This window comes from Archocentrus centrarchus, chromosome 2, assembly GCF_007364275.1.
Source record: "Archocentrus centrarchus isolate MPI-CPG fArcCen1 chromosome 2, fArcCen1, whole genome shotgun sequence".
Lineage (NCBI taxonomy): Eukaryota > Metazoa > Chordata > Actinopteri > Cichliformes > Cichlidae > Archocentrus > Archocentrus centrarchus.
This window is the reverse complement of record NC_044347.1, coordinates 2,949,365-2,967,323: the sequence shown is the minus strand read 5'-3', so window position 1 is coordinate 2,967,323 and position 17,959 is coordinate 2,949,365. Positions and strand designations below refer to the sequence as shown.

Sequence of the window (17,959 nt, the reverse complement as noted above, 5' to 3'; positions counted from 1 at the left end):
ACAGGGCAGCTTTCCAAGTTTTTAATGAATGTAAAATTTTATCACTAAAGGCAAACGTGTGACAATAAATGTCTCAGCTTTTATAGATTTTAAATATTTTAGTATCATTTAGAGGATAAACTATTTAAATAAGGTGATTGTGTTGATACAAAATAAACTGCTTTGAATGATCCAAAATTTCCCTGTGATCGGAGTGTCAGCCAGTTCAGGTGCAGCAGGAGGGGAGGAGTCAGAGAGAGTCTGTTGAAGAAAACCTGCCAATTCAAACAAACTCAGAGCTGTTAGCCAAACCTGCTTCCTGAACAGGTCCCCAGTCAGCTGTTAGATTTCAGGTTTTTATGATGGAATAGTTTGGAAAATATAATGTTCCTGTCCTCCTCCAACTCCTGTCAAATACAGTCATGGTAAAAAAGATACATAATGAAAAAAATCATTTGGTTCTCATCACGTATTAAAATTATTTAACTGTGTCCTTAAATCAACAACACGTTATTTTACACCGTGTCATTTATTTAACCAAAACTAAACCAAAATGCCGAAACTGTGTGTGAAAAACTAAGTACACCCTTCCTGAGGGTAAGGAGCAGCCAGGCGCTGCTAATCAAATGCACTTGATTACCTGATCATCAGCGAACATGAACACCTTCATAAAAGCAGAGGTTTGGGCAGTTTGCCGGTCTGAGGCATTCAGGTGTTCCTAGATTGATCAGGTGTGTTAACACCGTATTTAGGATTGGGCTTACTGTCACGGCCTGAGCGTGTTCTGTAGAGATTGTTGTCTGTGGTTAAGGATGAATCATTAGCTGGAATTCGGACCCTACAATGCTCAGAGTCCATGTCCTGTTGTGTCTGTGGGAGGGTGGTGTGTTTTTTTGAGATAGTGCTAGTATCCTGATACTCACAGTCATTTCTGTCCCTTCATCACAATACCATCCTCTATAGCAAGTTCATCCCTAAAAGGGAAGTAGGGACGTACTGTATGTGGGAGAGCATGCTGTTTGGTGGGCCACCCGTGTTTGATGATGCTGCTGAGTGTCTGAAGGGTCATATCTGTGGCAGTGTGCTCCTTTAATTCCTCCAAGCGAGCTGAAGACACGTAATTCACAGACATTACATCGAAATCATCCACTTCATCTGCAAGCCGGGCTGTGGAGCTTCTCGGTGCTCTTGACAACATGTCAGCTAAGTGCATCTGTTTGCCACTTTTGTAGACAAGGTTGATGTTATACTTTTGAAGCTTCATCGTCATTCTTTGCAATCTGGCAGGTGCTGCATGGATGGACTTTTTTATTATTGTCACAAGAGGCTGGTGATCAGTTTCCACAGTTATTGGTTTGCCATAGATGTAGTCATGAAATTTTGAGCATGCAAAAACAACGGGTAGCAGCTCTTTCTCGATTTGGGCAAATCTTGTTTCAGTGTCTGTCAGGGTGCGTGAAGCATAGGCCACTGGGTTGCCTTCCTGCATGCATGCTGCTCCAAGTCCATACCGTGAGGCATCACAGGTGAGTGTGACAGGTTTGCGTACATTGTAGTAAGAGAGCACTGGAGGGTTTGACATGTGCTCCTTTAATGTTTCAAAAGCACACTGCTGCTGTTCCTCCCATAACCACTCGGTGTCTTTGTGTGTGAGCTGTCGGAGTGGCGCAGTGATTTCTCTGTAGTTAGGTATAAATCTTCCGAGGTAATTGACCAATCCGAGAAACCTTTGTAAGCCTGAGATGTCCGTTGGCACAGGCATGTCACTTATAGCCTTTGTTTTTTGATGGGTCTGTTTTCAAGCCTTGAGCAGTGAACACATGCCCAACATAACTGACCTGGTTCAGTCTGAACTTGCATTTGAGAGGGCTCAGTCTTAATTTTACCTCTCTGGCTCGGTTGAGTACTTTTCTTAGGTTGGCGTCATGTTCCTCAATGTTTTTGCCTCCAACGAGTATGTCATCCACGATGATGGCACAGGGGTATCCAGTGAATATTTGCTCCATGGTGCACTGGAACACCTCGCTCGCAGAGCTAATCCCGAATGGCATCCGTAGGAACCTGTAACGACCAAAACAACTGCTGAAAGTGGTGAGCAGGGATGACTTACGGTCCAGTGAGATCTGCCAGAAAGAGTTTTTAGCATCCAAAACTGAGAATACAGTGGCATTGGACATTTGTGACGCAACATAATTTACTGCCTGCATTGGGTGATGTGGTCTTTTTAGGGCAGTGTTTAGATCTTTGGGATTGATACATATTCTGATCTCTTGTTTGTCTTTTTTGTTGGTGGCGACCATAGACGACACCCAATTAGTGGGGTCTGAGACTGGTGTGATTACACCTAATTCTGGTCCCTAGATGGCAACATAGGTTGGCAAATCCAGAGGTTTCAATCTTGCTGCCACCGTATGCTACGAGGGTGGTGGGTTTGCTGCAGGGCTGTAATTGTTCATTTCATCTTACATGCTCAGAAGTCTCTGCTGAGAGGACATTGCATTTGTCACCTGTGTCCACCTTCATCTCAACTGTATCATCGTTAATTTTTATTGTGGCAAAGACCTCATCCTTTCCATGACTCTGCGCATTGGTTGAGTCAACAGGTATATCCAGTGCAACGCCATTGACATAGTAAGTCTCATCGTCACTACCTTCTGTGCTTTGAGTGTCCACCTGGTGGACAGACTGCCTCTGTCTATGCCTGTCAATCTGTGGCCTCAACCTGCAACACTTTCTAAAGTGGTTCATCTTCTTACATGCATTACATTGTTGACCAAAGGCAGGGCATTTGTTCCTCTTTTCCACATGACTACCACCACAATTACTGCAGTTAGTAATGAACTGTGTGGTGTTGTTCATTTTGTTGTCAGACCTGATCTTGTCAGCGTCTCCTCTCTTTCCACTTGTGAGTTGAACCACATCTACAGGTGTGGTGGGAGTACGTGGTGACGTTAAGGTTTTGTTATACTCCTCAGTCATCTCATGGATCTGACATATTGAAATGGCTTTGGCGAGCATTAGATCACAATCACATAACAGCACTTTCCTGAGATGGTCATTATCAATGCCACAGACCAATCTGTCTCTGATGAGCTCCTCATAAAGCCAACCAAAGTTGCAAGTTTTCGCTTTTATTCTCAGATCACTGATATATGATTCAACAGTCTTACCAGCCTTTTGGTTACGTGTGTTGAATTTGTGTCTCTCCACGGTGATATTCGTCTGAGGGTTGCATATTTCACGAAATTTCTTTTTGAGGCATGTGGGGTAATCCCTGGATTCCACGGGAACCAGGACACGTCCTTCTTCCCCTTCTTTGCCGGGCGCCCGTATCGCAGCTGCATACACAAATGATCGTTCACGTTCAACAGCCTCAGGCCCGGCCAGATTCACAAGTATATAGGCTTGAGTCCGCACCGGCTTGTCCAAGTGCACCGCTACGATAAAGATGTCATATTCTTGCTCAAATACGCGCCAGTTCTTCGCTATATTGCCATCAAATACTAGCGGGTCGGGCCGTCTGAAGCAGTCCGCCATGTTGTGAAAAGCACAATGGTGCCGCACAGATGTACTCACAACACAAAATTGTCCACAAAATCGTTGAAGTCCAGGGCTTCTGACACCATGTTGTGTGTTGTGGCAACAAAGGGTTTCATCACAGGGCTGTTAACTTGGTTCTTTTTTAATGATGACTGCTAGTCGCAAGCTTACATAACAGTAGCCAGTGGCAACCAAGGGCAGGACATAAACAACAACGTAACCCCCAGCGCACATGTGCAAAACCCAGAACTATGGCATCTGTGAAGGCTCAATATTACTGTGTGCACATTGCACAGTGAATATTCTACAGGTGGGGGGTGGGGGTGGGGGTGTTAGATCCAGGGCTGTCGCACTGGTGATTCTGCACCGTGGTTCCTGGGTTGTTTAGGTGCGTTGGACGTTCACCCCTCTTGCATGGTGTACTTTCGCTGTGGAGGTCGCACTGGGTGGGCTGGTTCCCTCCTTTGTTGGGGTGGGGGTGCGCTCTGGGTCGCCAAGGTGTGCTGTCTGCGGCTGTGCAGGTACTCCCGGCTGGTTGTCTTGTTGGAGTTTGGTGGCTTTTTAACCTGTTAACTGGCAGTGTCCCGCCCACAGGACATTTGAAGTGCTTCCAAATTTGAAGCCTCATAGCGTCACAGTAATGCTGCAGTCTGCCCTTATGATGCTTTTATATGACAGACTAGACCCTAACAGCTGTTAGTCGGAAGGCAATTCAGAGTAAGTGTAAGTTTTAATTCTCAGCTCTTCCTCATATTATATGCAGTTTAGATGTAAATATGTTTTTTATGGTGAGTTCGACATGCACCATTACCTAGAAAATATCACTGTACGCTGGGTGTGCTGCCGATTTGCTTGGACACCTTCAGGTCTGTGGTGTGGGATGGGTCGGGTGCGTGGTCTTTGGTGTGCTTAGCCAGCCCTCCTCTGCTGTGTCTTCCTGCTGCTCTAGCCCCTGGTCTGGGACCAGGCTGCGGTCGCTGTCAGGCGAGTGAGATGGTGGAGTGCACCTTGGGGTGGTGTGGGGGCTCCTGGCGGGTTGTACGTGGCCGAGATCGGTGGGTGGGCTCATGTGCTGGTTCCTGGCTGGTGCGGGTTCATGGGTGGCCTGGGGCTGCTGCTGTGGGCTGGGCAGCTTGGCGAGCTCCTTGGTCTCTTGCCCTGCTCATCACGCCATCGGGGGGATGTCAGAGTGTACTGTGAAGTTTGTGTTTGGGGGCATGTTTGTACGCTGGTTGGGGGTGGTCCTTTGGGGTTACCTCTGGGCTTGTGGGGGTGGGGGGTATTGTGGGGCTGGGATTAGGGTTCCCTGGGGGTGGGACTGTGTGGGCTCTTCCTGTCCCATCTCTGGATGGGGTCAGGGCCGGCATTCGGATGGTGCTAGGCTCTCGTCCTGGCCAAAGGGCTACTCTGCTGCTGCTGCAGTGGGTTGGGCTGTCTGCACTTCTCCGCCCTGGAGAGAAGGGGATCATCTCCTGGGTCCGGGAACAGGTTCCCCTTTTGGGGGGACATTACCTGGACCTGGGAGTATAGTGAGTGTATGACGTCCATTTTTGTGTGTGTTTATGTTGGGCGAGTGGAGATGAATGTCTGTATGTGAACATATGAGTGGAAATGGGTGACTGAGTTTGTGTGTGGCTGTTTATTTGTTAGATTGGGTTCTGGGCTGCCCCCTCTCCTGGATCATCTTGGGCCCCCCATTAAAATATGGGTCTATTTTCCCCCATCACACTCCCCTCTGGTGGCTGGTGCTCTGCCTGCCGGTGAGTGGGTGGCTCTTGGTATCTGTGGGCTCGTCGCTGTGGCCCCTGGGGACTCCTGCATCGTGGCTGTCAGGGGTCACCTGGGGCTTGCCCCTGCTGCCCTCTTGGGGGGGGTCTTGTTGTCCCTGTGGGGATCTCCCGGGGCTCCATGCTTGGGGGGCCACTGGGTGTGTGTGTGGCTCCGATCTTCCTCATGCCATCCACGTGTCCTGGGGGGTGGATCTGTAGGCCCCCACACTTACTATCAAACATTCTTAGGGAGGAACCTTATAGACACAAGCACACACACATATACGCACAGATGTCTAGATTCAGGTGTTTGTCAGATACACTCAGTTGGGTTGTGGTTTCCACTGAATAATCTCTTGTATTCTCTTCCATTACCTTGTACTGGGTACTTTCCATTGAAGTTATAACTGTTATTATATACTGCATATGCTGTCTGTTGTGGATTGTGTTTTTCCGCAGGTCTCGAGGCAGACTTCAAGGGTGTTGACTTGTTTTATCTCTGTTTTTTCCTTTTCTCTCTTGTCTTTGTGTCCATTATACTTCAAAGAAACCCAAAGCAATGGTTAATAAAGTTTCATATTTATAACAAGGGGAACATCATGGCAAAAGCCGTAATGCTCCGCTTGTGAAAGCAAATTTGTTGGGCCTTACCTTTAAATTCAGACAACAATTCTGAGTGCCACACAGCTGGACAGGACACGCTTATTAAAAAAAAATAATAATAATTTAAAGATTTTGCCAAATAAGTATTTTACAAATTATTTAGATAATTTCATTTCAGACTGGTAAAATATATTTTTAGAACCTACTAATAACAAGTACAACAAACAGCACAATACCTCACACAACAAAATAATTTAGTTATTTAGTTTAACAAAGAAATGAGTGGTGGCTCAAGACTTTGCTCAACTCTGATATTCTCTATTGAACTGGTATTTATCTCTGTGGTACACCAGTTTGAATACTTTTTAAAGAGCATGTCAATCAAATAAATACTAAATGAATATATTAATAAACTTCAGCTCAGAACAAATACAAACAGTTTACTCTGTGTAATTCACCTGCTTCAAACTGTCCAGTAAATTTAACTAACCTGCTGTACATGTTTACAAAGCTCATGAAAACTAACAATGAACACATGAACGTCAGGACTCAGTTACAGCTTACATGGATGGAAGAGACAAAGGTGGTTTCACAATAAGAGTTCTTTGTGTTTATTTTTAATGTCTCACTGAGGATTTCTGAGTGTTTGACTTGGTCTCATTCCTCCAACACTTTAATATAAAAAAGAAGAGTCCATATGTACACACAGCTGCAGAGCACACTTCCTGTAGTGAGGTTAAAAAATGTTTAGTATCAGTATATTCAAAATATTTGCTATAAATTGTTCCATCTTCCACTTCTCAGACAGAAATATAGTGACTGAACAGCATTGGCAACATCTGCACTTTGACCCAAATAATATCTGAGGGACTGACCACAACAAAGACTGAGGACCCAGATGGGAACCTGCTGTATTTTATTTATTTATTTTTAATGGTGGCTGGCACCGTATGTAAACACGGGACATTAACACACAAGACTTCAGTCACTGTAACATGACTGCTCCGTCTGGGTGGAGTCAACATGACTTCCTGTTGGAGCAGAGCCAACAGTTTGTGACGCAGTAGTTTTAATCAGACCTCTGCGTGTTAAAGCTGTATCTATGCTACATCTGTAATAAATACTGACTTTATAAAGTGTGCCATAACCCCTGTACCCACTCTACCCACAGTGTTACTAACACACCGGAGCTCCCAGACTCTCCTGCGGCTCTCTGGCCACGTTCAGTGCATCAGTGAGTGGCAGAGCAGCAGCTCCTCTCCACCTCCTTCACAGACTGATGGAGGCAGGAAACGCTGCCTTCAGCCATCAGTAACGACTCTGTTGCTGCTGCTGATAATCACTCACACTTACACTAATACACAGTAAAGTGGTGCACACACTAGGCCGGTCCAGTTGTGAGTCCGTTACCATGAACTATGGAGTGGCAGATTTGTGTTAGCCAGGAAAACATTACAGACTGATTTATAACCTTCAGATGGAGCTCCACACTGAGACGATCACATTTAGTCAGGAGAAACACGAAGGCCAAAGAGTATAAATGTGTTTTAAGATAGTCTCTGGAGCTTGAAAAAGGCGACTGGACTTCTTTTTGTTTCTTGAAGACGTTTCACCTCTCATCCGAAAGGCTTCTTCAGTTCTCAACCAAATGGTGGAGAGACCCAGGTATTTAAACCCCTGTGGGCGTAGTCCCCTGGAGGTGGTTATGACCCTCTATTGATCATGTGCGTGAACACATGTGCCCAGGTGTGAAGGGGGCGTGGGTCATGAGAGGTGAAACGTCTTCAAGAAACAAAAAAAAAGTCCAGTCGCCTTTTTCAAGCTCCAGAGACTACTATGACCTGGATGACTGAGAATCTACACAGACATAGTGTTTTAAGATGTTTTAAATACCTGATAAAAGGAAAAATATGACCCACATGAATTGTTTACATTGCTCAGAGTGGGAGCTAGATTTGCTGTAATTATTAACACCAGCATTTGACAGCTTTCAGCAGACAATAAATAAATAAATAAAACACGTTAGATGGTTTGTTAGGACTGCTTTTGGTGACATCACAGGCCGAGCTGCTCAGTCTCCCTTATCTCTGGTTTGTGGATCAGTGTTTGAAAGCAGCTGCTTTTATAGAATGACAAACATGGGAAATGCTGAACGTATTTAATATTTTATTTTATACACTGAGTACTGTTGCATGCCTGCTTATTCATTTTTGTTTGTTCTCATAATTTGAGGTAAAAATAAAAGCAAAAATCCAAATGTGTTCTTATTGTGAAAATCACAGCTTCCAAGATTGACTCAGAGCATGTGGAGAGACTGATAACAACAATAACCACAATCACTTTAAAAACATGGGAAAAAGCCAACCTGGAATAGTTTGCATGCAAATCCCACCAAATACTCAATGTTGGAAACAAGGAACCTTAAAGGTTTTTAATCAAACAAAAACATAAAGTCTTCTGCCTGTTCAGGAGGTCAAAATGAACCCACTTAAGATTTATTTAACAAGCAAAGGTTATACAAGAGCAGGAGAACAGCTTTTTGTGTTTATTTAGCTAAAGTTAAAATGTGATTTGATTTTTATACACACATAAGCCACCCCCCCCCCCCCCCCCCCCCCCCCCCCCCCCAGCAGATCGCAGGTAGAATATGTACTAAAATACTGAACTAAAGATCAATCAACTAAACATAATAATAAAAAAATAAACAAATATGACCCCCCATCCTTGTCTCTACTATTGCTCTGAATACATTTCTAATCACACTATATTACTGTGTATATCCAGACCCATCTGTAATGAACATATTTGATTACACAGAGACAGCTGACACAAACTCTGCCTGCAGCATAGAGTGTAGGCTTGAGTACATAAAGAAACATCACAGATAAAAAACAGTGATAAAAAACTTATCTGTGATAAAAAACATCACAGATAAGAGAAATCTAAGGTTCACACTCCATAATATATTTTAATTTAATACAATTTAGGACTGCATCTATTGATTATTTTAGCAATCAGGTATTGTATTGATTATTCCATTGATTACCCAAGTAACTGGATAAGAAATACTTTTTTCATATTAACAGTTCATCTGCATATTTTAACTTCAGTACTGCAGTTTTTCCCTGTGTGAAACAAACAGGGTGGATGGAGCAGCTACAAAGTTCTCTGTTCTTCATGTTGCTGATCAGGTGGTTGATGAAGGACCTCCAGCTGTTTCCCAGTAAAGGTTTAATGGAGGTTACAGGGACGAAAAAGCTTCATCTGGATGCTAGAAAAACATTTAGTCCACTCCATCGCCGGCTCCGCCTCTTTGTGCAGACAGACTGCAGTAAATCAGCTGACTGCTGCGTCATCAGTGTTTATGTTGAAACACTGCGGGCTGCGTGAGCGTAATGTTATAATGCTTTATATTCACAAGCATTCTCCTAAATACGTTTCTACTGCAGGTCTATATTTAGTCACTAATCAGGGATTAATAAATATTTTGATGGAGAAGGGTCCTTCAGGTACTGAATGATTGCTTATAGTTTCACTTGCTAACAAACTGTGGTTATATCAACGTGTTTGTGAGTGAAAGAGACAGACATGTACAGACTGAACTATCTGTTCAACAGTCAGAGTTTCTCTGACAGGAGGACGCTCTTTACACTCAGCTCAGGGACCACAGGGAGACTGAGGAACCTGACCAGACTCACTGAGGAACTGTATGAAACTCTAAACCCAGGATAAAGAGGTTCAGTGAATGTGGTGTTGAAGGTGTGGAGGTGGATCAGAGTGTCAGAGGAGACTCTGTAGAAGGACAGAGTGCCAGCAGGACAGTCCACATACACTGCTACTCTGTTAGAGACAGAGGAGGAGGAGGAGGAGGAGGAGGAGGAGGAGGAGGGGGAGGAGGAGGAGGAGACGGATGTTTCTCTGTTGTTGTGCCAGACAGAACGAGGACCATCATCAGAGCAGCTCAGACTCCAGGACAGATCATTCAGTCCAAAGAGACAGTCTTCATTGTCTCCTTTCCTGCCGATTCTTCTGTAACTCACTGATATATAAACTCTTCCGCTCCACTCGACCTCCCAGTAACAGCAACCAGTCAGACCATCTCTGCACAGCAGCTGCTCCCAGTAATCAAATCTGTCTGGATGATCAGGATATGACTGAACCTCCTTCACACGTGTCACCTTCCTGTTGTTGTCAGACAGTTTGAGTCTTCTGTTCACTGTGTTTGTGTCGATTGTGAGTTGACAGGAATCTGATGGAGAGAACAAACACAATCCAGCTGCAGTTATTGATCCATCATCTGTTCATTGATTGACACTTTGATGATGACTCCTGACATCAGAGATGTGAATGAGTGATGTGACAGTTTGAAGATGGTTGAATGTGTGCTGCTTTGTTTTCATCAATCACATTAAAAACACACTTACACTTCCTCAGACCTGGGATCAGCCATCGCACTCCAGCAGGCTCCGCCCTGAAAGGAGGAGGGGGGGGGGGGTCAGAGCAGCACAGTCTCTGTCAGCATGCACACATGGACATTACATCACTCTCATACACACACTGTTTGTTGGAAAGGCAGTGAGTTGTAGCACTAAGAGACATTCAGGGTGTATTAAGGTGTCGAGAGATATCTAGAGGCGACCATGGGGAAGTGTCTTCTTTAGGTCAGAACTGTGCAACACTTTGATTAGTCTGACACGGAGCCTGACATGTTAGCAGCATAAGCAGCTCAAATTGTGTGCGTAGCTAACAAAACCTAAGTTTAACATGAAGGAGCTGCATAGACAATCGTTACGTGTTTTGCCACAGTAGATACGCCATGTTTAGCTTTGTGTGATATTATTGGTTGTTAGTTCTGTAATATTTGAGGCTGTTTAGTGGTAGGAGCTACATGCTAATGCAAACCACATCCAGTGCAGTGGTTGCTGTGGTAACTCTGTTAAGCATAGGAGTTATGAGTGTTTACGCTTCGGTTATAATAAGCTAGTCATCCTGTGTAAATGTAGAGTTACAAGTAGATATGCCAAGAAGTTTATTAATACAGACAGCATGCATTTGTGATTTGATTATTTCTTTCCTTTATAGGCCACACACTCACACCTGCTTAACATATCAATGTATGTGCCACCAAAGGCTGCTGCATGTTCCTAATTAAAGAACCTAAAGATCATCGAGGATCCTATCTGTGCTCCTTACCAGCACCCTGAGGGGGACATCGATATCAGAATCCTTACCTAGAATTCACTGCTACTGAACACTGTTAGACACTGATTAAAGGAACAGTCCAGCATTTTCACACATACACTTCATTATGTGGATCTGCTGCATCAGAAGGCAGCAGAATGCATTCCTGAGCTTCTCCAAATCCAACAGAATATTAGAGCAAACTGACAGCAATCAAAGAGGTGATGTTTACCAACAGCTCACCTCTCTGCAGCAGAGGGCTGCTGTTCTTTAAAGTTCACGGGGCGATCATGGGACCAGCCGCTCTCTAAGGACACACAGCTGGGTTCAGTTTCAGAAGGTCTTTCATAGAACCTGTTAGAGAAGAAAAACGTGCTTTCATTTCCAGCCACAGAAGCTGATGAAAATGAAGACTTCTGTTATCACCATAAGAACACTCAGAGGTAACACTCATTTACACTATGCAGGACTGGTGATGGTCCTACACTGAGCAGCGGGAGTTTAATACTGTACATGCTGGACGTGTTTTACAGAATAAAGTAATTCCTCACTCTGATTTCCTTTAAAATGCAGTTTAGAGCCAAGGAAGCAACAACAAGTTCATTTAAATCAGACACAAACCGACATCTAAGAGTTCATGTTATTAACAGCTCACCTCTCTGCAGCAGAGGGCTGCTGGCCTTTAAAATTCACGGGGCGATAATGGGACCAGTCACTCTTTAAGGACACACAGCTGGGTTCAGGTCCAGGTCCAGGTGGGTTCCTGTGAATAATGATGCAGCAGTGATGTGAGTGCTGAGCTGTGACATGGAGAAGAGTCATGGACAGTTAGAGATGGTCATCTCACCTCTGAGCTTTGGTCTGGCTCTCATGTTCCCCACACAGAGTGGTTTTAGAGGGAGGGACTCCCTCCTCTCTGTCCTCACACTGATCCATGCTGCTGAATTCACACCAGCTCACACACACTTTCTACCTTCACCTGCAGAGGAAACACACATCATTCATGCTCACATCAACTGAAATCCTCCTTTCATCATGTAGGTGTCCAGATATCAGCTGCTTCTTTCCTGCTTCATCTCAGTGTCAGCTGAATGCAGTCAGACTGCAGTGAGGCAGAGGAAGCTGCCATCAGCTGCTCTACTTCTATCAGTCCACTAGATGGAGCCATGAAGGTGCAGCCCAGCACACATGAGGCATTCACTGATTGGAAATAAAAAAAACACAATCCGATCCATTAAATAGCGTTTCACTGACATTAGCTGCATTACAGTTCTCCGTCTTCTTCTTGTGGGTCTGCGGTTGACCAAACCAAAAAAAAAAAAAAAAAAAAGATTTGATTTGTATCTGTATCAGCAGATATCCAAATATAAAATATCGGTATAGGACAAAGTGGTATCGTGCCATCCCTAGTCGATATAGCAACGCAGGCAGTAGTGTCTTGACATAATTTGGAAGCAACTCATAACAACAGATGAGATAGAGGCAAGCTCACAGCTAATGCCAGTTTAATATCATCATCATCATGCATAAGTCCCCGTACAATGTTTTAATGGATGAAGGTTATCATCAAGTATAACCCTAAACCCCCAAACATGTCATAATTGACTCAGTGTACTTCAAAAGTGCCGCCGTTAGCGGACTTACAGCAACAATTACTGTAATAACCCCATAGTAATACCCTATGTTGGTTGTGAAGTGCAGTTTCTCTTTCAGGTGCTTCAGCAGTGATCTCCCGGCAGTATAGGGTTATAATATGTATGCTGTGTGTGTGTGTTTCAGATGGCTCTCAAGTTGCAAAACCAGTGCTGCAAACTGTCGGTCTGGGGATTCAACCGGTGCTTTGTGCCTCCACTTTCTTGCTGTGGTGTTTTAAAAATGGCGCGCTTGATTGTGGTGAAGGAGTCGCTCTCATGACTCCGCCAGTGACGGCACTCCCTGGCCAATCAGTGGCATGCTGTTCTTCTGCATCACATTTTCAGATCGCCTTGGATCACTTGGAACCCCGGCTGAGTGAGTACTAAAAAAAAGTACCTGCTACCTGGTACCAGGTACTAATTGAAACACCTTCAAACTGCGCAGAGTCAAGTTGATCCCCTCTGAGTAGTTCCGTATGGAAACATGGCTTCTGACTGGAAGCATTAGTCCATTAATGTTCAGCCAATTTAACACATCTGAACAATATTTTTAAACCTTTCTGCTGATCCATGATTCAACAAGGATCAGCACAGTTCAAAACTTCACAATAATTATTCCTGCTTAGTTTAGACTGCACACACATTGATTTGCTGTTAATAAGAAGCATCTTCCATCCAGTAACATTCTCTCTAAGCTCAGGATCAATGTGGACAGCTAACCAGAACTGCTACTAAAATTACTTTCATTATCAAACAGTCTACCGGTTAACTTCTAGATAGATTGCTTTTCCATAAATATCAGTTAGAAACTCCAGCAGCTTAATGCAGCATCATCAGTCTGAAAATATTCAGTTTAGTATCAGAACAACAAAGAAATCAAACCCTCACAGCAGATATTTGCTTCAAAATAGGGCTAGGCGATATATCGAGTTTTTAAGAAATATCAATATATTTGATATAAGTTTGACCACATTATGCCACTGAGTAGAGTACTTCAAACTGGAAGTGAGGAAAAGCAAAGGAAAAATGTTAGTGAAGGAGACTGTAATGTGAACAGGGTTCTAGCTAGAGGTTGATTGCCCAGTGTTGTGCCAGGCTGAGAATTTTAGCAGTTAGCAATCTGAATGGATAGCCGTCACTAGTTTGCAAGCGGGTGCAGCCATTAGCACTAGCAAGCAGTCATCAAGCACCGAATTTCCAAAACTGATCTATTAGATTCATAAGCTCTCAATCATTAGGTTTTTGGAAACAGAACTTAAGAGATCCCACTTTCAGATGCAGTTCTCAAGCGAGCACACACCTTCAGTTTGCACTAGACTTGGGCTGTTCCAATTTAAGAGTGTCCATTGCCTTTATTTGATTTTACTCTAACCTGGACCTCATGTGTGACTAATGGAGCCTAGCACCTTGGTACCTCAAAGGAGACATATCATGCAAAATCCACTTTTTTAGCCCTTAAATACATTTTTTGTGCACTGTGAGTGTGTAGCAGTGCAGGAGATTAAAATGTATGCTCTCCTAGTGCTGCGTAGATATCTTTATATCAGGGATGCCCAAACGCGTGTGAGCCTCTCGGCCACTTGTACACCACTGCACCACTCTGTGGTCTGCAGCGATATAGCCTCAGGTCTGGCAGATCAGTTCAAAGGCGTCATTGAATTCGCTAAAATAGTCCATCATAGATTCACAAAATGACTCTATTGATGATATTAGACAGGAACAAGCTGTGAGTGCAGCGCAGCAGGTGTGGAAAACAGCCAAAGCTGCCGGAGATAAAATCAACAATGATGGATTTTATTCTACGTGGTCCTCACCTATTTTTATCTATGATTAAAGCATAAAAAAAGATTTTAATGGACCCCCCTGGTACTGAAGGGGGGGGGGGGGGGGGGGGGGGGGGGGGGGGCACACACACTGAACACTGAACATTACTTCCTGTAATGTAACAGCTGGTGACGCAGTATTTTTAAGTGGCCTGGATGCTTAATCTATATCCAAGCTAGATGTGTAATAAACAATACTTTGAGAAGTCTGCTCTAACAGTCCATCCTATCCTGTCTAATGCCATGCCATCCAAGAAAATCACAATTTGCCAGAAAGTTACAAGCTTTACAGATGTTGGTGAATATGGCGGAAAAAGAAAATGAAGTGGCAGTATATTCTGAGAAACAGTTATATGTGTCATAATAGGCTAGAAACTGCTAAAATGATCAGATATGGTTCAAAAAGGTACGATCATTTATGGATCCCAAATGACACCAGAAAACCATTATTACACATGAGAACAGAGAATATGGGAGCATATAAAGATCATTTGTATTTTCCCCTCATTGACTTTGTTGGGATTTGGTCGCCTTACTGTGCACATAAAGACCTCAGAGCTGTTAATTACGTAAATGTAAACAGCTTTAAATGGTCTAATAGATTTAAGCTTTATATAAAAACTCTTAGAGGTCTAACTGCAGTAACGGGACTCCTCCGTCTGGGTGTCAACAGTCAACATGACTTCCTGTTGGAGCAGAGCCAGCACACACGCACGCACCCAAAATGGCGGACAGAGTTGTGTTCCTACACAGCGACCCCACACGTTTAAAATGGCGGACAAACACTCGTTCTCGCTATTCCAGCTGTGAGTCCGTTACCGTGAACTACGGAGCGGCAGATTTGTGCTGTTTCTAAACCGCACACAGCTGATGTTAACCAGGAAAACATTACAAACTGACTTTAAAGGAAAGACGACGGTCGTCTTCCAGGAAACAAAAATACAGTTTGTTGTTGAAGAAATCAAACATGAGCTGAACAATGAGGAAAGTCCCTGAACACAAACTGTTAAAGGAGGAAACAAAGCAAACTTACAGTTTCTGCAAACAGAAGAAGAAAAAGAAGCTCCAATGAACACTAAACACTGACACACAACTGAGCTGCTTCCTGGAAGGAGTCTTATTTTCACCGAAGAGAGACAGGAAGAAGAGGGGTGGAAGCAGATTTTCACAACAAGAGAACTTCGTTTTTGACGATTTGACGTCACGCTGATGTTTTACAGCGTGGAGAAAGTGCGGTCAGGTCCGTGTACTTTTTGGTCATTCGTTTTATTTTAATTTTCAAATATTTAGAAACGAAAAACTCATTGATTATTCGTTTTTCGTTTTCAAAACGGATATTAAAAAAAACATCAAATCTCCAAAACTCCAAGTCCATGTAATGTAAAACAAATTATATTTATTTTTTCCTCTTTGAAATCAAAACATAAATTTCCAAAGAATAGGAAACAGAAAATGGTCCGTCGTTTTATTTTTGATAAACCGGAAATACGTGTGGGCGGGGTTTCCCATCAACCGCTCTAAAGGAGCTGAATGTTGTTTTTCTGAATAGCAAATGCTTGTCTCTTTTGCCACCTCCACATGCAGATGTGCAGAGTCCACTCATGCAAGAAAGAATCCCTTTCTTCTCCATAACAATGCAAAAATAACCACAGAGACTGATGTAGAAAACAGTCCCCTTCTTGCCATGTGTGCAGTTTCTTCAGGGTGTGGTTCTAAAGCCATCCTGACAGCTCTGACAACAGTAAACTGTCAGACACACTCCTTCAGTTTCCTTGACAACGGTGTTAAACGTTCAGATAGAGAAAAATAAGACGGACCATTTTTCTGTTTCCTATTCTTTGCAAATTTGTGTCTTGATTTCAAATGGAAAAAATATATAATTCTCTTTCCATGGCTGTGATGTAGAGTGTGAATTTTTTTTTAATAAAATGAAAAACAAATGACCAATCCGTTGAGGGATCATTCACAATTGTCGACATTTTCCAAAGCGTACAAACCATACAACACAGGGGAGGAGGTTAACAACCAGCCTACACTTTTCAAACAGTAAATGTCCATCAGAACTATGTAATTTGAGCACTGCCACCTGACCTCCAATGCCCGAGACAACAACTCCCGTTCACTTGTACACTACCGCACCATTGCGTGGTCTGCAGCAATATGGCCTCCGGTCTGGCAGGTCATTTCAAAGACCTCATTAAATTCTCTAAAATAGGCCATCATCACTTCATACAAAGACTCTATTTCTAGACTCTATCTATATTAGACAGGAACAAGCTGTGAGTGCAGCGCAGCAGGTGTGGAAAGCAGCCAAAGCCGCTGGGGATAAATTCAACAAGAAGTGGAAGCATTGTTCCAAAAATGGAAACTGTACACAGTAAACTGCAGAAAACAATGATGGATTTTATTCAGAAAGTATGTACATTCTTGTACATGTTTTCATCTATGCTGGCCCGTATATTTGTGTGTAATCTGGTGATTGGTTCCCAACTTTTGTGTAACAAAACTCGCCGTCAGCTGTCTCATAAATTGCTAGAAGTCGCTAAAGGACGAATCAAGGTCCAGGGATGTAGGGTGTCTCCCTCGATGCCGAAGAGCAGTCTGGGTAGTATGAGCACTGCATGTACACAAAACATGGCGACAGCGGAGTTTTCAGGTTTCCGGTGTTGTGCCAAAAAGTGATTTCTGATATTTTTTTTTTTTGTCAAATAGACTGTGGTACACAGGATTTATAAAGGGCTTATATATAAAATGAAGAAAGAAAAAAATTGTTTTGCAAATATATTTATGACTCTGCATTATTGTATCTACATTACAATCAATCCAGACATTTTTGGCTAATTTATACAATTGTAACATTATATTTGTTGCAATTTCTGCAGTCTACATTATAATCAATCCAGTCCTTTTTGACTACTCTTTATAGAATTGTAACAGAATTGTATATTTGTTGCAATTTCTGCAGCCCTCTTGACAGATCTCTCTGAATAAAAGGCATTTTTAATGTCAGTAATAGTTTTTGACCCATTAATAAAGTATATAAGATAAGATAAGATAAGATAAGATAAGATAAGATAAGATAAGATAAGATAAGATAAGATAAGATAAGATAAGATAAAACTTTAATGATCCCACGACGGGGAAATTTGCGCATTACAGCAGCTCAGTACAGAAAACTAAAAATAGAATAGAATAAAATAAAATAAAATAAAATAAAATAGAAAAACAATATGTATTTGTGTATAGTGTTTTTCTATTTTATTTTATTTTATTCTATTCTATTACCTATTATATTATATTCTATTCTATTATAACCTATATATTTTTTTGAGTTATGAGGCTAGAACTAAACATACAAAGTGGAAATAAACGTAACTTACCTAAACTAAAGTTGCCAATCACTTGTTTTACACGGTTGTCAGCATTTAGT

General features: G+C 42.8%; 1 protein-coding gene across 1 annotated transcript in view; it reads right to left on the bottom strand.

Annotated features, from left to right (window-relative positions):
- The window catches only part of LOC115791175 (NLR family CARD domain-containing protein 3-like), a 60,726-nt gene extending 46,138 nt beyond the window's left edge, over positions 1-14,588 (bottom strand). The window contains exons 1-3 of the mRNA XM_030745306.1: positions 11,920-14,588; positions 11,728-11,835; positions 11,316-11,426 (exon numbers count right to left, since the gene is read on the bottom strand). Coding sequence (XP_030601166.1) covers positions 11,316-11,426; positions 11,728-11,835; positions 11,920-12,008 — 308 coding nt within the window. The 5' untranslated portion in view covers positions 12,009-14,588. The remainder of the gene's footprint in view (positions 1-11,315; positions 11,427-11,727; positions 11,836-11,919) is intronic.
- Positions 14,589-17,959: the final 3,371 nt, after the last annotated feature.